The sequence below is a fragment of the Notolepis coatsorum genome (genome assembly GCF_963971535.1).
Source record: "Notolepis coatsorum genome assembly, chromosome: 18".
Lineage (NCBI taxonomy): Eukaryota > Metazoa > Chordata > Actinopteri > Aulopiformes > Paralepididae > Notolepis > Notolepis coatsorum.
Genome location: NC_140182.1, coordinates 16,180,342 through 16,204,611, shown reverse-complemented (window position 1 = coordinate 16,204,611; position 24,270 = coordinate 16,180,342). Strand labels below are relative to the sequence as shown.

General features: G+C 45.6%; 1 protein-coding gene across 1 annotated transcript in view; it reads left to right on the top strand.

Annotated features, from left to right (window-relative positions):
* Nucleotides 1–24,270, top strand: part of lamb1a (laminin, beta 1a) — a 58,452-nt gene that overhangs the window by 29,498 nt on the left and 4,684 nt on the right. The window contains exons 15-26 of the mRNA XM_084335074.1: nucleotides 4,188–4,369; nucleotides 4,737–4,961; nucleotides 7,813–8,030; nucleotides 9,054–9,150; nucleotides 15,897–16,266; nucleotides 16,812–16,996; nucleotides 17,993–18,234; nucleotides 19,537–19,746; nucleotides 20,670–20,814; nucleotides 21,706–21,913; nucleotides 23,015–23,156; nucleotides 23,998–24,174. Coding sequence (XP_084191200.1) covers nucleotides 4,188–4,369; nucleotides 4,737–4,961; nucleotides 7,813–8,030; nucleotides 9,054–9,150; nucleotides 15,897–16,266; nucleotides 16,812–16,996; nucleotides 17,993–18,234; nucleotides 19,537–19,746; nucleotides 20,670–20,814; nucleotides 21,706–21,913; nucleotides 23,015–23,156; nucleotides 23,998–24,174 — 2,401 coding nt within the window. The remainder of the gene's footprint in view (nucleotides 1–4,187; nucleotides 4,370–4,736; nucleotides 4,962–7,812; nucleotides 8,031–9,053; nucleotides 9,151–15,896; nucleotides 16,267–16,811; nucleotides 16,997–17,992; nucleotides 18,235–19,536; nucleotides 19,747–20,669; nucleotides 20,815–21,705; nucleotides 21,914–23,014; nucleotides 23,157–23,997; nucleotides 24,175–24,270) is intronic.

The window sequence follows — 24,270 nt, the reverse complement described above, 5'->3', positions numbered from 1 at the left end:
TCTGTTACTGTCGTGAAGTATGTCCAGATGGGCTCCATCGCACTTGGTGCACCTTTTCTTTAAGCGGCATTCGGCTGCCATGTGTGAGCGCGCACAGCGAAAACAGCGCTTGTTGGACTTTATCCATTGACTTGCTTCCTCCGCGTTCAGCTTGGGGAAGGAGTCACATTGCGCTAGCCAGTGTTCTTTCTCACAGTAGGGGCACACTATCTTCCACTTCTCCGTTCTGGAGGGGGTACTGTGGCTCCTGCTGCTCGGTACTGACTCCGATTGGTGCATCACAGTCACCGATCTTCTTCCATCATTTAGTCGTCTGGTTCCTTCTCTGGAGCCAGGGGTGCTCCGTCCGAATGTATCTAGCCGTAGGCTGCTGACTTCTCTCGCCAGGAAGTCTGCTAGATCGAGGAGGTTCGGTTCGGGGCCATTCGGGTCTCGGTGGTCTCTCTGCCGCCTAAAACGCTCCTGTCGAGCGGGCGGCAGCTTCTCCAAGATCCTTTCCACATTTGAGTTGGCGTAAAGTTCATGCCTCCCCTTCTCTCTCTGCGCTCCCAACATCCCTACCAGGGACTGCACTCTGATGGACAGGTCGTCCAGTGCTCGATTGTCTATTGCTGGGGGTAAGCGGTCGATGTGTCGGATCTCCTGGATCACGTAGTCCCATATGCGCCCATACCTCTGGTCCAATGCTACCAGCGCTGCTGTGTATGGGGTGGTGGAAGTCGCGTAGGCGAGCGCTATATTATGTGCGCGGGGTACCTTTAAGTGCTTCAGTAGGATGGCGTGCGGAGTTCTGTATACTGGGCCCGGTTCTCTTGGGTGAAGTCGGGTACCATAGGCGTGCCAATGTATGACGCTGACTGTGGATACATCGGCGAGCGTTGGGGGAGAGGCCTCCTAGGCGAGTCTCCTCCCGCTCCTTGGTATAGGCTGGTACCGGCAGTGTACCATGGCCCGCTTGTCCAGGTGCTGTTCCTCGGTGCGGGTCGTGCGTCGTGCTCACCCGTGTATAGAGTCGGGGGTCTGTAGCGCAGCTCCGCGGGAGTATAGCCTGGGCTGTACCGGACCTCCTGGTCCGGTAGAGTACTGTGCTGTCGTCGGGCGCGGTTCTCCTCCTCTTCCTCTTCGTCTTCAGTTAGGTCATCCAGTGCTTGTAGTCTCTGGTTTAGCCTCTCCACAGGATATGCTGCTCCTTCCCGGTTGCTAGGTCTCGCTTGGACCGGTGGGGGGAGGTGGTCTGTGGGGGGTATAGACCTCGTCTGTTGGTCAAGTTCAGGGTTGTTTACTCGGCTAGGGGATGCCGCCCTGGAGGTGTGTCTAGACGAGTTCCTGGAGCCTCTGGCGGAGGGAGAGGGTGTTGTCCGTCTGATCAGCTGTTCTATTAGTTGCGCTTGCTGTCTGTCGCGCTCTGCGTCCCGTAGAGCACCAGCAGCTGCTCGCTGGCTGTCTGCTCGGTCTCGGGCCACATTCTCTTCCATCTGAATGCGTCTTATTTCTAGACGTATATGCTCTTCTTCGCTCCGCTGCTGGATCTGCAGTCGGTCGCGTTCAGCAGCGGCGTTCAGGCTGATGAGGAAGGCCTGCTGTAGGGTCCTCTCTGCCTCGCTGGGAGAAGGCGGTTGTATAGGGGAGCCTTCCCTCGGGGTACTCCTTGCGGAGCCTTGGAGCTCTATCTCCACGGTGCTCTCCCCGTCTTCTTCCGTGCCGAGTTCTCTCTCGGTAGCGTTGTATTCCTCCCGGGACTCATCGGGGACTACTTCTTCAGTACTGGCGGGGTGTGAAGTCATGTCTGGTTCCCACTGGTCCCCACCGTGAGCTTGGTCAGTTACATTAGAACCCGTAGGGGCCTCTATGGTCGGGGTAGTCTGGGCGTTGGGGTTAGACACACTTTTACTTTCTAGTTTTACCGCGTTTACTGTTAGTAGAAGACTAGGTTGTTGACTGACAGCGTAAGCCTCTAAGTACTGAGGGAGCCGTCGTTCGCGCTGCAGGCGTTGGTTAGGAGGATCGTTTCGTGGAGTGTTCATCATAGGCCATTTCAATATTAATAACACTATATTAATATTACACTAATTACCATCCGGCTCGAAGGACCAATTGTAACTGAGGGGTACAATTCCCTGACTGTATTGTTAGATATGATACTTACTACCACTACCTCTTGTACTTTAGACTCTGGCCACCCAGTACTAGGCATAAATAATTATGGTAAACACTCCCACGTAGATGAAACGATCCAACACAAATGTACCAAGTCGAAAGTCTGCGTTTAATAATAATTAATACATAGCAAAAGGTATGTAGAGCAATCACTTAATTACATTTATGATTTGAAATAGGATGCACTTTTATGGCAAATGAGTATTCGTTGGTATATCAATAGAGAACGTCCAATCTCTGGTGGCGCAGGCGGTAAATATACAACCTGGAATATTTAAGGAATAATAGCAATGATACTTTAATGATTATAGAACTGGATACACTAGGGGGGAATTCCGGTCGCTTGTAAGACAACTGGAGAAGGGGGGGGGGGGTAGAGTCTGGCTGTATCCGTCTGGCCGAGGGTATCCTGGGAGAACCCACGGTTGTGCGGCTCGGTGCCTCAGCGATCCTCGATCCACAGATGAAAGCAGTTGGACTCTCTGTGGGCCGGCTTCCTCCGGTCCACGATGGAGAGACGTGAAGCGACCTCGTCGTGTAGAGCGTCTCCTCACCTGTCGTCCTCTCCGGGGGGGGGGTTTCCAACACACGGCAGTGTTGGTCTTTATCCATAGAATAATCACTGTATACAAAGCATAATCCGTGCCTGGGAAGGCGGGCTGTCGTCGGTAGAATAATCCGGTATGCAGGTCCACTCGCTCGTCGGCTCTGGGGCTCCTCGGGTGCAGCCTCACATGGGGTCGGCCACCCTGGATAAGCAGCCAGTTCTACCCGAAACGATGGGGGTACTGACTACGATAGTATTCTCACCGCACGAAGCACTACATATGAATAGACTATTATTAGCTTAATAGACTACGTCCAACTCGACGATATAGTGCCAAATATGACTATTCAAATATTAATATACACGATGTCTCAATACCGATGGTAGGCCGAACTTGGCCTTACTCCCACACGTGGCGTCGCGGGGAGGCTTTACGTCTGTCACTCTATTGGAGGGTAAGAAACTGGACTAAAAAGGAAGTCCTACTTTAGTAGCGCAGTATATATACGCACTATGAACAAATAGTACCATTAGTGGTGCGGTAGCCAGATTCCTACGCGGAACTAGGACTTGTTCGTACATGTTGAGCGGTACGTTTGAACTGGGTCTGGGGGGTATGGCAGCCTGGCACCAAGGTCTCGACCAATAGTAGAATGGAGACTATTATGGGATGCTCAGTAGGCTAGAATGGATATTCAATGCATATTGTACAAGGAATATACAAGGGATATCAGGGAATATTAGAGAATATACAAATACAATTAAATATATATATACAATAAATATATATATTCGGTTTAATCTGGCCCTTCACAACACTTTCAGTGCGACAATACAGAAGGTTAACCCTTTCACTGCGACAATACAGAAGGTTAACCCTTTCACTGCGACAATACAGAAGGTTAACCCTTTCACTGCGACAATACAGAAGGTTAACCATTTCACTACCACATGGCAAAGGGTTAACCCTTTCACTGCCACACTACCAAATGGTTAACCCTGTCACTGTGACAATACAGAAGGTTAACCCTTTCACTACCACATGGCAAAGGGTTAACCCTTTCACTGTGACAATACAGAAGGTTAACCCTTTCACTACCACACTACAGACAGTTAACCACACTAAAAAAGGTTAACCCTTTCACTACCACACTACAGAAGGTTAACCTTCTGTAGTGTGGTAGTGAAAGGGTTTTTAATGGAACGCGCAAAACATTATGCGAAATGTGCTCACCGTCTTCTCCAGAGTCAGACAAGTGACGAAAGATGTTGATGTTTTTAGTTTTGTTTTAGTTTTTTAACTTTTTAACTAAATGGTAAGCAAACCCCTTTACGCATTAAAATCCCTTCGGTCCCAATAAAAGGCACTCAACAGATACTGCACACTACAATCACGGATCGTGCCTTTAATCTTGCCACTTTGTTTTCATTAATAAGCCCTCATTCACAAATACCCCCCCCCCCCCCCTCCATCCTCTCACAGGTGCCTGGACGGTCACTTCGGCGACCCCACGCTGGGCTCCGGTGACCACTGCCGTCCCTGCATGTGTCCCGACGGGCCCCTCAGCAGCCGTCAGTTCGCCGGAGGCTGCTACCGCGGCCTGGACTCCTACCACGGCATGGACTCCTACCAGGTGTTCTGCGTGTGCAGCCCTGGCTACAGAGGTGAGCGGCCTGCCAGCGTTCACTCACGCAACACACAGCAGCGCGGCAGCGTTGCCCTGTTGAAACTCGTTGCCCCCCCCCCCCCTGGGAAGCAGATTCCTAATGCAGTCGTGTTGCCCGGATGATGTGTGATCGTAAAAACAGTAAACAGAGGTTAGAGGTTGGAATGTAATATATGGTTTTAATTTGATGGGGGACATATGTTATTGCGGCAGGAAATGAGCAGGTGGTAGTTTTCACCGGGAGGGTAGGTGATGAGATATGTTACTGCATAGGGCATGATAATAATAATAATAATCATCAACCTTTTCTCCGTTTCCTCTTCTTTTATTCGCTCTCCTATCTCTCTTTTTCACTGGCAAACCAGGTGCCAGGTGTGACGAGTGCGCTCCGGGTTACCATGGAAACCCCCATGAGAATGGCGGTCAGTGCCAGCCTTGCCAGTGCAACAACAACATCAACATGCAGGACCCGGGCTCCTGTGACGCCAGGACGGGTGAATGTCTCAACTGCCTCTACCACACCGAGGGCCCGGGCTGCCAGACCTGCAAGCTGGGTTACTATGGGGACGCACTCTTACAGAACTGCAGGAGTAAGTCCACTGTTGTTATATACGCTGACGATGGTCTGCTATTTAAAAGGGGAAACCACTCCCCTAATGTAGTAGTTTTCAGATGTTTTTTGGTCCATTGTTGTTATACACTGATGATGGTCTGTTATTTAAAAGGAAAAAGGAAAAACCACTCCCCTAATGTAGTCGTTTTCAGATGTTTTTTGGTCCATTGTTGTTATACGCTGACGATGGTCTGTTATTTAAAAGGAAAAACCACTCCCCTAATGTCGTAGTTTTCAGATGTTTTTGGTCCACTGTTGTTATACGCTGATGATGGTCTATTATTTAAAAGGAAAAACCACTCCCCTAATGTAGTCGTTTTCAGATGTTTTTTGGTCCATTGTTGTTATACGCTGACGATGGTCTGTTATTTAAAAGGAAAAACCACTCCCCTAATGTAGTCGTTTTCAGATGTTTTTTGGTCCATTGTTGTTATACACTGATGATGGTCTGTTATTTAAAAGGAAAAACCACTCCCCTAATGTAGTCGTTTTTTAGATGTTTTTTGGTCCATTGTTGTTATACGCTGACGATGGTCTGTTATTTAAAAGGAAAAAGGAAAAACCACTCCCCTAATGTAGTCGTTTTCAGATGTTTTTTGGTCCATTGTTGTTATACGCTGACGATGGTCTGTTATTTAAAAGAAAAAACCACTCCCCTAATGTAGTAGTTTTCAGATGTTTTTTGGTCCATTGTTGTTATACGCTGACGATGGTCTGTTATTTAAAAGGAAAAAGGAAAAACCACTCCCCTAATGTAGTAGTTTTCAGATGTTTTTTGGTCCATTGTTGTTATACGCTGACGATGGTCTGTTATTTAAAAGAAAAAACCACTCCCCTAATGTAGTCGTTTTCAGATGTTTTTTGGTCCATTGTTGTTATATACGCTGACGATGGTCTGTTATTTAAAAGGAAAAACCACTCCCCTAATGTAGTAGTTTTCAGATGTTTTTTGGTCCATTGTTGTTATACGCTGACGATGGTCTGTTATTTAAAAGGAAAAACCACTCCCCTAATGTAGTAGTTTTCAGATGTTTTTTGGTCCATTGTTGTTATACGCTGACGATGGTCTGTTATTTAAAAGGAAAAACCACTCCCCTAATGTAGTCGTTTTCAGATGTTTTTTGGTCCATTGTTGTTATACACTGATGATGGTCTATTATTTAAAAGGAAAAACCACTCCCCTAATGTAGTAGTCTTCAGATGTTTGTTGGTCCATTGTTGTTATACACTGATGATGGTCTGTTATTTAAAAGGAAAAACCACTCCCCTAATGTAGTAGTTTTCAGATGTTTTTTGGTCCATTGTTGTTATATACGCTGACGATGGTCTGTTATTTAAAAGGAAAAACCACTCCCCTAATGTAGTCGTTTTCAGATGTTTTTTGGTCCATTGTTGTTATACACTGATGATGGTCTGTTATTTAAAAGGAAAAACCACTCCCCTAATGTAGTAGTTTTCAGATGTGTTTTGGTCCATTGTTGTTATATACGCTGACGATGGTCTGTTATTTAAAAGGAAAAACCACTCCCCTAATGTAGTCGTTTTCAGATGTTTTTTGGTCCATTGTTGTTATACACTGGTGATGGTCTGTTATTTAAAAGGAAAAACCACTCCCCTAATGTAGTCGTTTTCAGATGTTTTTTGGTCCATTGTTGTTATACGCTGACGATGGTCTGTTATTTAAAAGGAAAAACCACTCCCCTAATGTAGTCGTTTGCAGATGTTTTTTGGTCCATTGTTGTTATACACTGACGATGGTCTGTTATTTAAAAGGAAAAACCACTCCCCTAATGTAGTCGTTTGCAGATGTTTTTTGGTCCATTGTTGTTATACACTGACGATGGTCTGTTATTTAAAAGGAAAAACCACTCCCCTAATGTAGTCGTTTGCAGATGTTTTTTGGTCCATTGTTGTTATACGCTGACGATGGTCTGTTATTTAAAAGGAAAAACCACTCACCTAATGTAGTAGTTTTCAGATGCTTTTTGGTCCATTGTTGTTACACGCTGGCGATGGTCTGTTATTTAAAAGGAAAAACCACTCCCCTAATGTAGTTGTTTTCAGATGTTTTTTGGTCCATTGTTGTTATACACTGATGATGGTCTGTTATTTAAAAGGAAAAACCACTCCCCTAATGTAGTCGTTTTCAGATGTTTTTTGGTCCATTGTTGTTATACGCTGACGATGGTCTGTTATTTAAAAGGAAAAAGGAAAAACCACTCCCCTAATGTAGTCGTTTTCAGATGTTTTTTGGTCCATTGTTGTTACACGCTGGTGTTGGTCTGTTATTTAAAAGGAAAAACCACTCCCCTAATGTAGTAGTTTTCAGATGTTTTTTGGTCCATTGTTGTTATACGCTGACGATGGTCTGTTATTTAAAAGGAAAAACCACTCCCCTAATGTAGTAGTTTTCAGATGTTTTTTGGTCCATTGTTGTTATATGCTGACGATGGTCTGTTATTTAAAAGGAAAAAGGAAAAACCACTCTCCCAATGTAGTAGTTTTCAGATGTTTTTTGGTCCATTGTTGTTACATGCTGGCGATGGTCTGTTATTTAAAAGGAAAAACCACTCCCCTAATGTAGTAGTTTTCAGATGTTTTTTGGTCCATTGTTGTTATACGCTGACGATGGTCTGTTATTTAAAAGGAAAAAGGAAAAACCACTCCCCTAATGTAGTAGTCTTCAGATGTTTTTGGGGGGTATTATATATTTTGGCACTTGACACTTAATATCATATGTAGAAAAATATCTTTCTTGTGCCTACAATAGAAATATATTCACAAAACGTATTACGACCTGCAACGTAATCCAATCCACTCCCTCTCAGGATGTGTGTGCAACCACTTGGGCACCAACCCCGCCACCTGTCCATCACTGGGCGAATGCCACTGTGAGCGGAGCAGTGGGCAGTGCCAGTGTCTCCCCAACGTGGTGGGCAAGCACTGCGACCTGTGCGCCAACGACACCTGGAACATGGCCAGCCAGAGTGGCTGCGAGACGTGCGACTGTGACCCCAACCACTCCTTCGAGACGTCCTGTAACGAGGTGAGGTGGGGGAAGATCGTGAGACATGACCGGGGACATTCACGGTAGGGCTGGGCGATTCTTGCTAAAATGTGAATCACGATTTTTCCCTCTAAGAATTGAGATCACGATTCACGATTATTTCTCACACGATGATTTTTCAATAAAATCATTTATTGCACTCTTTCTTAAACAGACAACATAACATATATCAAAGTGCTTGACTTAAACTTAAAAGTCTCTTGTAACATACAAAATAACTCAAGTCAGAATCGTCATCATTTAAAAACGTTAAGTAAAAAAGAAATAAAAAATAAAGATTTGTAATAATTTATTTAATTTTTTTATAAAAGAAAATCGTCATAATTTATAAATGAGATTGCATAGGTCTATGAATCAAGATCGCGATTTTTTTTCGATTAATTGCCCAGCCCTAATTCACGGTGTTCATCACCACACACCACACCCGTGCTGCTGTTTTTCCGTGTATATTCAGTCGCCGTAACTGTTACACCCATAGACATATATAAAGGCTATAGGTGACCCACCCGCGCTGATGGCCAATGGAGACGGACGTTGCCACATGGCGGCCATCTTGCCACAGGCAGCACGCCCACTCATAACATGAATGAATGTCTATGGTGCATGTACTATTGAAATAACCATAGCTTGCAAAGATTTCAACCGATTTTCAAACGGTTTGGTTTGTTATAAACGTCAGAGATGTAGTTATCATACCGCATACTTATAATGGACATTCATATGAAATTAATTTCAACATGGCATCCTAAATCATAGCCACGTTAATAATAACCCTTGTAATAAACCAAACCGTTTGTAATGTTATGAGTGGGCGTGCTGCCTGTGACAAGATGGCCGCCGGTGAACTACGCTGGAGACTCCGCCTTGCACCATCTAGTTATATATATATCTATGGTTACACCATGGTGTTTCGTGGTACACCCATTTTCATTTCAGTGTTTCATTTCATTTGTCTGCGTGTTGGAAATATGAAAGTATTCTTTGTCGCGTTCTGCTCCACAGATCGGTGGCCAGTGCTCCTGTAAACCGGGCTTCGGTGGTCGCACCTGTGGCGACTGCAGAGAGCTCTTCTGGGGAGACCCGGAGGTCAAGTGTAACGGTGAGTTGTGCCTAGATGTGTGTAAAAATGTATACGGCGGCTACGGAAGATACATAAGAAGACTGCGATATAGACTTAGGCTGTGATCACGTTGGACTCGTTGGTTCAACAAGCGCGGGTCTCCTCTAAAACTACACGCCTCACGTTTATGAAGCTGCACTTTTTCGGGGGGGGTCTCGGTTTAGCCGCGGAGCGCACAGAGTGGACGGATTACAAGTCTGAGGTATCTGAAGAGAAATCGACAGCAAAACAAACCGATCGATAATGGAGGAGAAGCCAATTTTCTTCCGACAAACCTTGTTTATACAACCAGGTCTTACCACGACCGAGATATGAACAGCAACGCCTGGAGGGCTGTTAGTAGTAATGTAATTCTTTTTTTGTATCCACTTTTTCTCTTTATATTCTATTTTTCTCCCATCCCAATTTCGTATTTCCAATTTGCCCCTCCCCTGTCTTGAACGTTGCTCGACTATGCCCCCCACTGGTCGGTTGTAGGGAGGATAGAAGCCTTGCATCACGTGTCCCCTCCGGTACACGAGGAGGCAGCCTGTCACATCTTTTCACCTGCCAGCACGGATTCTCAGTGGCCAGGTGTAACGCGTGGGAGGCTCACACTACCCCCGCCACTTCCTGTCTCTGCTGTGCAGGCGTCCCCCAACCGACCTGTAGGAGTCGCCGCTGTCCACAACGTCCAAATCCCCACCCATCGACTTCCACCCTCTAACTCTGCCAATGAGTTAAAGTATGACGGCTGGCCCAAGCCGGAGGCAATGCTGACACCCGGATTCGAGACCGGATAGTCTCTCGCATTGGTGACGAGCGCAATCTCCGCTGCGCCACCCAGCCAGCCGCCTGTTTTAGTAGTAATGTATGTAACTTATGTAACATTAGCCGTGGGAGCACTTTTGATTCTCTATGTACATGCCGCTCCAAGAAAAAGATGTCCCATGTGATTACAGCCTTAAGGCCTTTTACTGCAAATCCCTTGTGTCACGTCACGTCACCGGCGGCACCCCTGCTGCTCTCTGCTCCTCTCTCGCCCTCGACTGTGGGAACTCGGTGTAGCGGATTCAGCTGTGGAGGCCGATAACTCCCGGCATCTGTGGTAATCTGCTGTGCGTCGCGATATTGAGTCCAGATGTGCCCCTTCGCCCGCTGACTGCGTTACCATGGTGACCAGGCGGGGGATCTGTCTGAGCCTTCCAATATCCTGCCGTCCGTCTCCCACAATGCACCTTTGTCCCAGTGAGTGAGGTTGTCCCGTATGAGAGACGGGTGTCCGGCGTAGTGCCTGCTGACAGAAAGGACCCATTGTTCTTTTCCTCTCGGCTCTCTCTCCGCAGCAGAGCAGGAGCAGGAGCAGGAGGATTCTCTTGATTAAAAAGGATACATTGAGCTTCTATGGAAGCCACTGGAGTACAAGTGACTACAGGTTAACGGAGCCGTGTTACCATCGCGGATAGCGTTAGTTAAAAGTTAGATTAGTGTTGGTAATATTGGATCTACTCTATTATTAGGGATTTCTCTAAGCACTCACACATACAGTATGCTCAGGGTATAGTGTGGTATTGAATGACACCTTGAAAGGGTACGAGACTTAACCTTTTCCACACCATTACGTGCCATTATCCATACATATTATGGATATTTTACATATTTTAATATGACATATTATGTCCATGAACCCTCCTCCGTGAGTTGCCTCCAGCCCCCTCGCTGATAACCTTTGATTCAAGGGAGGATGTTTCTCAGGCTTTTGCTTTGCCACTTCCTAGCGGGAGGAGTGTTGTAATCAGGAACGGTTTGTGTTTTTACTGGGGAGAAGCAAGAGGGTCCGTGTTGACAGAAGTGCCGACTGTTTGCTTGGAGAGGCAGGAAGTCAACGTCAACCCCCCCCCCTCCCTTTCTTCCATATCAAGTTTCCTCTCTCTTCTCAACCTGTGTTATCTTTATTTATTTATTTAATTTAACCTTTATTTAACCGGGAAAGTCCCGTTGAGATGAAGAATCTTTTTTCCAAGGGAAGACCTGGCCGAGACAGACGGCAGCGTAAAAATAAACACATAGTTACAGACAGAAACACACGAAAGGAGACGAGACATAAAGAATAATACAAAAACAAGAATTAGTTCAAAAGAGTTGGAGTCAGAAGTCAGTTTCATAACCAGGTTAATTAGACACTATATGCTTAACTGGTGGATGCATTCCGCTGGATTCTACTGCTTTGGGTTACAAGTTCAAAGTTCACTTCATTAATTAACTTGGTCCCAATGCCGGGAAACCTTAACTTAAGATTCCATTTCACGGATAGTTTTCACGTAACATTGATGATACGCCACACAATTCAAATCATCACCATTTAAAACCACAGTTAATGTCTGAATGTCCGTTCACATAACATACATCGCTCAAACATACATGGTGTGTTCTTCCGCTTAACCGGTACATATAATGTGACTATCGGCATCTGAGCTCCTCGACACATTGACCAATTCTCCAATCTTGACCACCTGGCAATTTTTCTTGAGGACTCAACGTTTGCTTTGTTTTGAAGTAGCCGCCGCGGTCATTGCCCGTGAGATAGTTTCGTTCCACGCCGTTTGAGGTGCTGTGTGTCTTGGACCTGGATGAAAAAGCGATCCAGCTGCCCCGCCGACAAGGACATAGCTTCCTCTGCCTTCTCCCCCACAAACCCCCCCTCCCCCGAATAGTCCCAATAGAAGCCAGATGGGAGATGAATGTTGCCTCCTCGGCCTGGTGCGTAGAGTCTTATCTGTGCTGTAAGGCACAACAGATACTTTGTTGAGCAGAGAGGGTGGCTTGGTTCAGTGAAAGTCCTCATAAGGAGATTTTTTTCTTGTTCACTGCAGGCATTCAGTTCTCATCAGAATCAGACATCAGGAATCAGAATGGGAGAGGTCTTTATGGCCAAGTAGTTTGCACTTAAAAGGAATTTGATTTGGTTTTTTTTTGTGCAACATCAATGGGCAGACAATTAAGGTAGAATAAAATAAAAGGTAGAATAAGATAAAGGGTAGAATAAAATAAAATGGAATATAAACTAAGTTAAAATAAAAGTACAAAAATAGGCCAGGGCTGTACAATTGTGCACAATGTAGTCGAGTATATACACTAATTAGAATAAAAAGAATAATCAATAATCATCATCGTTTGAAGGAATCTCTTTTATCCAAGCACCGCACATAGCGATCCTCTGCCGCTGGGCTGGAATCCATCGCTCAGCGCTCTGTGATACAACACTTTTAACGTCCTTCCCTCGCACCAAATTAAACTCAACGAGCCGGTATATATACGCCACGGCAGTATAAACTTGAAATCTCTTCCGCGTGAGAGCATAGGACTTCAAAACATCTCTCCACCTCAGGAATGTTATTTTTCCCTGCGTGCGTTTATTTAGTCTGTTTTGAAGGCATCGTTTATATTGTCAGGAATGGAGAGATGGATAAACACGCCGATGTCTCCTAGAACCTCCCCCCCCTTTGCACCTGGCCACACTGAGCTGTGCTCATATTGTGTGTCAAAAGCTCTTCCATGGTGCAAACAGAGACTGGTGAGCTTTGTTATTAATCTGTCACTTTGGAGGGCCGGGGGGAGGGGGGGGGAGCCGGGGGTCCCTTGTGAAAGAGCACATTCAGGTGGAGTGGCGGTGGGGCCCCTTGTGAGGCAGGGGCAGAGTTGGGGGGGGGGGGGGGGGGGGGGGGGGTGGAGTGGTAGTGGTGAGTGAAGTCTACACGTTACAAGTTAACACCCAGAGGGAGACAAAAGGGGGACAGGACCTCACCGCAGGTTCCTGGGGGTCACATTCACCACATACTTCTTCTCCCTGTGCTCGTGTGTGTGTGTGCTCGTGTGTGTGTGTGCTCGTGTGCGCTCGTGTGTGTGTGTGTGTGTCTGGAGTACAAAACCAGGATTACCTCAGAGCTAAGCCCTCATTTCCACTCTTCATTCCGAGCACCCTGAGGTGACTAAAAAAAGTCCACTTTTACAAGCAGAGGGGAAAGGTTTTAGGGCGGCGGTGTGTGAGAGAGAGAGAGAGAGAGAGAGAGAGAGAGAGAGAGAGAGAGAGAGAGAGAGAGAGAGAGAGAGAAGACATTTCAAGTGATGACTGGAGATAACCCATCAAGTGAGAGCACATACATGTTATGTTCTGAAGAAGCTTGTCTGAGTGCGAGTGTGTGTGTGTGTGTGTGTTTGTGTGCAAACATAGGAGCAACTATAGTCTATGTGATTGTCATCAGTCCTCCCTGGGGGCCTTGTGTGCTAAGTCCATAGGGGTCCTGCGGTTGGACCTTTTGTTCCTCACATACTCCACACACTACCTTTGAAGTGGGCAAACATCCTCCTCTTTGCACCATCCGTCCTCCTAATCTCCTCCTTCTCCTCCCCATCCCACCCAGTCGGTCGATTGGACCCCCTGGGGGTCACTGAGGTAATGTTGGGTTTGGTTTATAGAGAGGACTGGGTTTGGTTGAGCCGGCCTCCGGCTAGCTTTCATCCATTTCCTCCACACTCACCACACAGTCGGGTTCTTTCTCAAGATGTATGTAAATACATGTGTCATTTGGTTCAGAAATGTGGTTTGAGGCTTGTCAACGGTGCTCAGACCGTTGGAAATACCAATTCAGTCAAAACAATGTATAGGCAGATTAGGCACAGAGATGGGTGACGTGCTACAGTTAAATGCGGCTTACAAGAAAGAAAAATAGCAAGAAAGGCTGATCCACTGACCATAGAGCGAAGGTAATGTCCTAAAGACACAAGCCTGATTAAATCACTATAAAGAAGCAATTTTTTTTTTTTTTTTTTTTTGCTTCTTTTTTTATCAACACAAACTCCCTTCCTCCCTCCTATTCTTGTGGAAGCATTTTGAAATGAGATTAGGCGGTTCCCAGTGGACCTAATGAGTTTATGGGCCGACCTTAGGAAACACAAGCTTCCTTTCAGTAGGTCAGAGTGTCACTGGTTTGAGAGGGGAAACGCTTTAGAAACACTTCCTATTCTTTGTCAAATGAGCTACGTTGCAAACATCATTAATTCGTCCAGTGAAAGGTGACCGGCGGTGATTGTGGTCAGTGACAGGCTGGGAAAGTGCGTGAATTGGTTATAGAAGAAAATGACATTTTGTGAAACGTCAACGAATACTGTGCTTTTATAGTAGTATTCTCCTCAAGTGGTTTTTAAATGCACAATTAGTTTAATATTCGTTAGTAGTATACATAGTATTGCTATTTATTCAAATGATACAACAAAGAGGTTACATAGAATGTTATATTGTTTACACACAGCCTATTTTTACTTTCTACTGTACTATAATTGTATTGCCTGTATTTATGTCTTCTACTATTACCCTGCCCATACCTGTACATCCCATCCCCCATGCTGTTATGATGCCTGAATTTCCCCAAGGGGATCAATAAAGGATCTATCTTATCTGATGTCTTGGAGGAGGCAACTATGAGCATCTCGGTGACTGAGTGCTATTAGGCCCTCCTGTGTTTAAACAATGATACTGTTTGTAGACGAACCCCTGCTTCCGTAAACCAAACTGCGCGCTTATCTTTTGGTGAGAGACTCTCCGGGGCACTGGTCCAGGAACAGTCCAAAACAAACGTCCAACCGTGTGAACGCTTATCATGTCCCTGGTGGTGTCTCTAGCCACACGAATGTGCACATGGTTCGGTTCTGGAGGCAGAATCGTTGCCTACGAGGTGACGTTGATGAAAAAAAAAAAGGGTCCATCAAACGTGTTGCCAGTGTTCACATTCCATTGTGACACGTTTACAGAAGGTAAACTGTTTAACTGTTCTGGTCGCCTCACTCCTATCCGAGCTCCGGGGGGGTCGTCAAAGAGAAGCCGGCTATTCTCTGTCCTCGCTCCACAATGGTGGAACAAACTTCCTACCACAGTCAGGACAGCCGAAACCAGACCAATCTTTCGCCGTAAAGACACACGTTTATCAATATCTGAAATGAAGGAGAGAAAAAAAAACGAACCTTCTAGTCTTTTACTATCATGCACATTTCCACTAAATATTCTTCCTTGCCTATATTACTACCTACTATACTAATATATGTCTTTGCTACTATGCACTCAACACTGTAGCACCCAAGTTTCAACACTGTTTGATGAACAGAGTTGCACCCTTCCTGCTAACTTGTCGTACAGGACTTGTACGTTGTTTTGGATAAAACCGTCAGCTAAATGACTCAAATGTAAAATGACATTTGCCTGGGGCGCGGCTGGGTAGCGCAGTGGACTAAGCACTCGCCTACCACCGCAGAGACTCTGGGATCGAATCCAGATGTCAGCGGTACCTCCGGCTTGGTCAGTCGTCCCTACTAACAGTGTTAGCGGGTGGGAAGCCGGTGGGGTATGTGTCCTGGTCGTTGTAAACTGCGACTCCTACTGGTCGGTCGGAGCGCCTGTTCAACAGGGAGGGGATCTGGGGGAGATAGCGTGAACCTCCGCACGCGTTACGTTCCCCCGGTGAGAGTCCTCGCTGTCCGGTGAAAAGAAGCGGCTGGCGACTCCACATGTATCGGAGGAGGCATGTGGTAGTTCTACACCCTCCCTAGGCCGACAGTGGGGCAATGCGCGCAACGACCAGGAAGGGAATTGGCATAACGACTAAATTGGGATGAGTGAAAAATACAGAAAAGCCCAAAAATGAATATATAAATAAAGAACATTTAAATAAAAAAAAATGACATTTGCCTTTCAGCATGCGACTGCGACCCCCGGGGCATCGCCGAGCGGCAGTGCGACAAGGCCAGCGGGAACTGCGTGTGCGCAGAGGGCGTGTCTGGCCCGCGCTGCGACGTCTGCGCCCGCGGCTACTCCGGCGTGTTCCCCCGCTGCGAGCGCTGCCACCAGTGCTTCGCCGACTGGGACGTGGTCGTGGGTCAGCTGACCAACCAGACCCACCGGCTGGTCAACAAGGTGAACGCCATCAAGGCCAGCGGGGTCACCGGGCCCTACAAGCAGACGGTGGACAACGTGGAGGAGAGCATGGCGGCCGTCGGAACCATCCTGGCCCAGAACCCGGCCACTCAGCCTCTGTCGGAGATACAGGAGCTCCTGGAACAGGCCACGTAGGTTCAAAGTTCAACAGTATGGGGTCAAAGTTCAACAGAGTTGAGCTGAAGAGGGTTCGACGTTTGTAGGGAGCTTTGCTAGTAATTATATATATGTTATTTAAAAATAAATAAATGACTAAATACAATTTTTAAAAGCTGTAACTTAACAATAACAGTATCAGCGAAAAATACACTTTATTTGTATCACCATGTTATTATTAATAATAATTATACCGAAATGACACAAATTTACAAGGGGAAAGAATAATTTGGTTCACACTCATGTTGTGATGAAGATGAAGAACCATATAACTCTGTTCTAAGACAAAGATAACTTTATTATCTAATGGTAAGTTAGTGGTGTGTGTTCATTCATAGTTAAAGACAGTAGCGGTTGAGTACTTTCTTGTGATAAATCGCATTTACGTGTGATTTGGATTGACTTCACACCTGTAAATAAATGGGCTTTACAAAAAGGATTCTATGGTTCTTCAGTAGAGCGGGTTCAAGGGTTCAAATGTAGATTTTTTTTTTTTTTTTTTTTATTTAATTTCTTACAGTGACCTGATGTCAGAGATAAGCGGCAAGTTGAATCTGACCGAAGAGACGTTGACCCAGGTGACCTCTGAGGACAACGGCACAGACACCAAACTCAACAGCCTGAAGGACGACGTCCAGAAACTAGATCGCACTGTAAAGGAGCTGCTGGATCAAGTGGAGTTCATCAAGAACTCTGACATCAGGGGTAAGGAACATGCACACCATAGCCCAGTGTTGTAGCCCAGTCACTCCAGTCCGAGTCGAGTCTCGAGTCCCCAGTGTTCGAGTCCAAGTCCGAGTCACCAAAGAAGAGCCAGAGTCGCGTCCCCGTTACCCTAGTCCGAGTCCAAGTCATCAAGGTTGAGTCCACTCCACTCTGGCAGTCAAAGAGCTGACATACAAATAAAAAAAGGTCTACATTAAATGACACAGTGGTCGCCGTTTCAAAGGGAGTTTATTTACTTTGTGACACAATAGCCAAACAAATGCACTAGCCATCGATATCTTATGCCTGATTAGGGCCTATTACAAAATGTTTTAAAATAAATAACTGTATTTATGAATGAACAAGTCAAGAGTCCTCGTCTGCACCTTCCGAGTCCGAATGCAGTCAATGCTCAAGTCCAAGTCCAAGTCCGAGTCATCAGTGCTCAAAAGTCCACGTCGAGTCACGAGTCCTGAAAATCAGTCCATGACTCGGACTTGAGTCCTACGACACTGGCGTAGCCAATCAAGGATTGTGTGGAATGTCCTTTCAAGGCCTTTTGTTAACCTGTACCCTCCTTTCCTCTCCCCTCACCTGGTCGTCCCTCCCCCGCCCCCTTTCCTTCCAAATTCCTGGCCTCCGCTGAACTCCTGACCTAAATTGTATTTGAATAGCCATGTTTTAACAATAAATGTGCATCGACCATGAAGATTTGACCACGTGATTAACCTCTCCGGTTCCACTACAGTTGGTTGGATATGGTAATAAATAATACACAGTGTACACTGTGTGATACCCTAAGTATCAATATCAATAATAGTATAGTTAAAAGTGACTCTCCATTAGACGTATTGTTGCACACTGAAAATTCATATAAAATATTATAATAATACAATATTCGTGTGGATTCTTATGAATCCTTGATATATATTGAGTTTGAAAGAAAACAACATTGAGTTGATAACTTCATTTACTTTGGTTTCGGTTCAATTTCAGGAGCGACGGACAGCGTCACTAAGTACTACCAGCAGTCTCTGGCCGCTGAGGCTCGAGCCAACGCCTCCACCAGCGACCCGGGCAGCCCCGTGGAGAGCTCCGCCTCCCTACGGCAAGCCACGGAGGACAAGATGAACGAGACCAGAGCCGGGTTCCAGAGGAGGCACAAGGTGCACTCCAAGAGGCTGGACGACCTGGCGGGGGAGCTGGAGACGCTGGATCTGTCGGAACTCAGTCAGAAGGTACGGAGAGAGAGACCTCCTGGATAAACAATCAGATGAGGTTATTCTAGAATAAAAACAAATGATAATAATGGCTGCATTTTTATAGCGCTTTTATCCAAAGCGCTTTACAATTTGTTCCTCACATTTTACCCATTCACTCACACACCGACGGCGGAGGCAACCATGCGAGGTGCCAACTTGCTCATCGGGAGCAGTTAGGGGTTAAGTGTCTTGCTCAAGGATACTTCGACATGCTGCCCGGGAGGAGCGGGAATCGAACCGCGAACCTTCGGATTAACCAGACGACTGCTCTACCTACCAAGCCACTGTCGCCCCTAGTAGAAAAAATCCCACATGCATTTACACCATTTCAGTTGTAATTTCATGGTGTCATGTAAGCAGCACGTGTAGCTGATGTGAAGCACATGTGAAGGCACCGTGAACACATGGGATTGATAGATAGTACAGTATGTAATACATTTCACACGTGATGCCATGAAATAATGGAATAATGTATATCACATGTAAAGTGTTCTAAAAACACATTGGAAATGCATATTATGATGTTGATGATGGTGATGATGATGATGATGATGACATGGGGCGACATGGTGGCTTAGGAAATAGATTGGTCGTCTGGTAATCAGAAGGTTCCCGGTTTGATTCCGGTTCCTCCCGGCAGTCAAAGTGTCCTTGAGCAATAACCCGTAACTGCTGCTGATGGTTTCCTCCGCCGTCGGTGTGTGAATGTGTGAGTGAACGTGTGAGTGAACGTGTGAGTGAACGTGTGTGTGAACGTGTGAGTGAACGTGTGAGTGAACGTGTGAGTGAACGTGTGTGTGAACGTGTGTGTGAACGTGTGAGTGAACGTGTGAGTGACTGTGTGAGTGAACGGGTGAACATGAGGCATAAGTTGTAAAGCACTTTAAATAAAAGCGCTATATAAATGCCACTGTCCATGATGATGATGAGGATGATGATGATAATAATAATAACTGTATTTGTATAGCACCTTTCATACAGGGGATTGCAGTTCAAAGTGCTTTACATCAGTAAGAAATGAGACATAAAAGCTGTGTAAAACAAGCAGCAAGAGCCAAGCTTAAAGTGGGATAAGTTAATGCAGATATATTAATCAAATCATATCAGAACCTCACGTTCCCCCATAGGCTTCTTGAATTTCTGTAATCTGTTACAAAACATGATGAAGGTCATAGTATGCACCCAGCGGATAGCGGGGCGTAGAATGATGCCCCAATGATGGTTGGTGGTGTAAAAACAACATGGAATTCAACATTTGGTCTACGTTGCGTCTTCCAGACATGCGGCAGCCCGGCGGGTCAGGCCTGCTCGGACTCTCCGTGCGGCGGCCTCAGCTGTTTGGACTCCGAGGGCAAGACTCAGAGGAAGTGCGGCGGCGAGGGCTGCGACGGCCTGGTCACTCTGGCCCACGACGCCTATCAGAAGACCAGAGACTTCGACCAGGAGATCATCACGGCCATGGAGGAAGTGGAGAAGCTCTCCAAGATGGTGAGACATTGAATCCAATGTAACACATTTGATAGTTTTTCAAATGTGCTGAGCTGCGTTTTATCTTTGATGATTCTCCGGTAGCGCTTTAGGGTCAAATGTACAGTCACTGAAACTGATTGTGTCATTATTGGGAAAGGAAACCATTGTGGAAGGATTTCCCTGGACTTGAGTAACTGATGATTAATCAAGGGTTTGTTAAAGGTCCTGTAAGTGGTATTTCTTTTGTTAAAATACATGTTAAATAGCTCTACATTCTAACAGCCATCACTGGTATAGAGTGTTTGGTCAGTAACATGGGTCTTCTAGTCCCTCCGCTCTGCAGTAAACAGAACATACATTTTCTGGTATCCCGTTCCCACTTTATCTAATCAGGAGAGAGAACCCTAGATATTTATTTTTTACTTATTTCAAGAAATCTTACCAAGCCAAATTTGGTTACTGCATTGGCAGATTAATCTGACTTGTTTCAAGCACATTTGCTTTTAAAACTACTGCAGTGTGGAGTTCTCTCTCCTGATTGGATAAAGTGGAAACAGGATAAATGTATTTTGTGTTTACTGCAGAGCGGAGGGACTGGATGTTACTGACCAAACACATTCTAACTCTATCACTCTATCTCAGTGATGGCTGTCAGAATGTAGAGCTACTATTTTAACATGTACTAAAGAAAAATCGAAAAATAAAGAAATACCACTTACAGCACCATTTACTAATGAATTCCTAGGTAGCCTACTTAATCATTATTACCCCCCCCCCCCCCCTAAAGGAAATTGTGACTGATTTAATTTCATCAAGAAATCTTTCCCTATCAGTTGATTCACTCACACAAACACATACATGAAGAACATACATTATATATATATAGACCTTGACAACCAGCCCTTACAGTGGACTCTAACCACGGCGTCGTGTGTATCAAGGTGTCGGAGGCCAAGGTGAAGGCGGACGAGGCCAAACTGAGCGCCCAGGACGTCCTCCTGAAGACCAACCAGACCAAGCGGCGCGTGGACCAGAGCAACGAGGAGCTCCGCACCCTCATCAAGCAGATCCGAGACTTCCTCACACGTATGTTCAGATTCACGACGTTGTCATTCCTCGCCACGTGTTCAGAGCTATTATAGTATTGTTATTGTCGACGTCTGGGACTTCAGCAGTGTTCTCAGTTCAGTCCACCTCGCTGCCATTCATGCTTTTATGTCCAAAAACCTGTTAAAGGAACAAGCCAACATTTTGTGAAATTAGCTTACCGTCTTCTCCAGAGAGAGACAAGAAGATAGATACCAGTTTCCTCTCTGTGCGTTCAGTAGAAAGTTATCTGGCTGCATGTTAGCCTAGCACAGCACAATGAATGGAAGCGGACAGTGCCGGTTAGCCTTCGGGAGAGGTGTTAGTTGGACAATGCCTAGGCTAACCGGCACTGTCCGCTTCCATTCATAGTGCTAAGCTAGGCTAATGTGCAGCCAGATAGCTCTCTACTGAACGCACAGAGAGGAAACTGGTATCTATCTTCTTGTCTCTCTCTGGAGAAGACGGTAAGCTAATGTCCCAAAATGTTGGCGTGTTCCTTTAATATTGCAATCCAATGTTGTCGTGAATGTTACACTTAAGTTATCAAAGTGCGGTGCAGGGTCTCCCAAGGGTCCTTGCAGGGGCTCCAGGGGGTCCTCAGCTAAATGGAGAATAGTTTAATTTCACTGTCATTTCCTCCACAAGGAACACCATGACAGAATGTATTTCCATGACTATTCTGGTCATAGGTTTCACTCTCTCCTCTAACGATCTCCTCGTCTACAGTATAGAAATAGAATTCTGTAATAAAAGAATATCTAATAATAACATATCAGATATCCTATTAAAAGTCCACGGTCTAATTTAATTTGTGTCAGTTTTAGGGAAAATGGTTTTGAGAACCATTGACTTAAACGTCTCCCAATTCTGTGTTGTGGCGCCATCTAGAGGACGCGGCTGACCTGGAGAGCATCGAGACGGTTGCCAACGAGGTGCTGGCCATGCAGATGCCGACCACCCCGGGCCAGCTGCAGAACCTGACGGACGAGATCCGGGAGCGGGTGGGAGACCTGGGCCACGTGGAGGCCATTCTCAACCAGAGCGCGGATGACATCCAGAGAGCGGAGAGCCTGCTGGAGGAAGCCCGCAGAGCCAGGTAACGGGTCACATACATACACACTTTCAGATTCAATAGGAATTTAGATTTTTAGGTTCAATTATATCTTATATTATTTTGTGTTAAAATGAGATTAGATTAGATTAGATTAAAATGTATTTATCATTATACAGCACAAGTACAGTGCAAGGAAAAGAGATTTGGTATCCAACCAGAGTGCAAATGTAACAGTAAAGTGCAACAGCAATATACAACGTACTACAGGTGATCAAACGGGCTATAAAATATACACATTAGTACTACTGGGTGGGTATATCATTGTTGTAGTCGAGTCGCTAAATCTCGAGTCCAAGTCGAGTCTCGGCGAGTCCAAGTCCCAGTCACCAAAGAAGAGCCAGAAACAAAAACCGAGTCGAGTCCCCTTTACCCTAGTCCGAGTCCGGACTAGTCATCATGGTTGAATCAGCTCCACTCTGGCCGTCAAAGAGCGGACGTACAAATAAATGACACCAGCGGTCACCATTTCAAAGGGAGTTTATTTACTTTGTGACACAAAAGTCTAGAGTCCTCGTCTGCACCTTCCGAGTCCGAATGCAGAGAATGCTCGAGTCCGAGTCCAAGTCCGAGTCATCAGTGCTCAAGTCACAAGTCGAGTCACAAGTCCTGAACATCCTGGACTCGAGTACTACAACACTGCGGTATATATTACAGCACTATTGTACATGTTATCATACAGAGTGTTACAACCCCAGTATGTCAAGGGGAAAGGGTGAATAACATAAAGGATGATTGTGTTGTAATTTGTGATAAATGAACCAAAGGAAAAATAAAGCAACGCCCACAACAAGTTTAGGTGAAAGAAAGAAATATATAATATATTGTGCTTTATATAAACAGTGTATACAAACAAAAACACCTAAACGTATATATACAATGAAAGCGGTGGATTTGGGAGACAACCAAGGGGAAGGGGGAGAAGGAAAAAGGAGCTTGAATGATGCCAAAGGAATGAACTGAGTAAAACAAAACAAAACTAACTCAGTAAGGAATATACATACACATAAATAACTTATATTGGTTATATGCAAGTGTATAAGTATGTGTATGTAAATGTGTAAATGTATGTGTGTGTTCCTACAGTAAAGAGGCGATGGATGTGAAGGACACAGCGGAGATGGTGAAGCAGGCTCTGGACGAGGCTCAGAAGGCCCAGGCGGCAGCCAGCAAGGCCATCCAGCAGGCCACCACCGACATCAAGGACACCAACAGCCTGCTCTCCTCTGTAAGAAGCACTTTAGGATTATAAACACTCACGACGCCCTCACTGTCAGTCTCTCTGCATATCATTTACATTTAGATTTTGTCATTTACCTGACACTTTTATCCAAAGCGACTTACAAGTTGTGTACGACAAGTCATCAGGAAGGGCACAACTCCATCAGCTGAGTAACAATGTTCATCAAAGTGTTGAGTGCTACTAGTGTAGGTTAGTATATTAGGACAAGTGCATGACAGTAAGGTTAGTTAGGGTTAGATTATGGTGAGGTAAAGATGATATAGGAACATTGATATTAAGATAAGATAAGATGAGATAAGATAAGATATTAGTTTATTGATCCCCTTGGGGAAATGTGGGCGTCATAGCAGCGTGGAGGAGGGGGGGGGGGGTACATGTATGAGCAGGGTAGCATACATATAGGCAATACAATTAGGTCTAAATATGAAAGAATATGAGGGGGGGGGGGGGGGGGAGTAAATGAAAAATAAACAGTGTAAACAATATAACTAACTCTGAATATAGGAATATGAGAGAGTAAACAGTGTAATCAAATGTGCAGATGAGGGTCTGTATGCCCCATCAGGTATATTATATGTTACAATAAATATGGGCATATACCGACCGAATACCGACTACCAGACCGATGCCAACCAGACTATGAGTAAAGAAAAGTAAAGTAAAGTCGGGGATCGAACCTATGACCTTCCGGACGCTTTCACTAACTGGTGTATAGGAAAGGACGTTGGGGATTGAAGTTAGCCTGATGTGATGTGATGTTGTCCCGTGATGTGATTTGCCCACGAACGGGGGGGGCCTGAACCGCGTACGTCTTCGTTGTTCACAGGTCGAGTCGGAGACGGCGGATTCCGAGTTCAAGCTAAACAACGCCACCCAGAGGCTGCTGAGGCTGGACCGAGAAGTCACGCTGCTGAGAGAGAAGGCACAGAACACGTCGCTGAGCGTGGAGCAGACGCAGCAGGACGCAGACACCATCAACAAGGTGGCAGAGGAGGTCCAACAGGTCTGTACAAGTGATTTACAGTGTTTAGAGTGCACTCACTTCAGTATGCTAACAGTAAAAGGCATGTGGTTCTGGATGAGTTGTTTATTTCTGGGC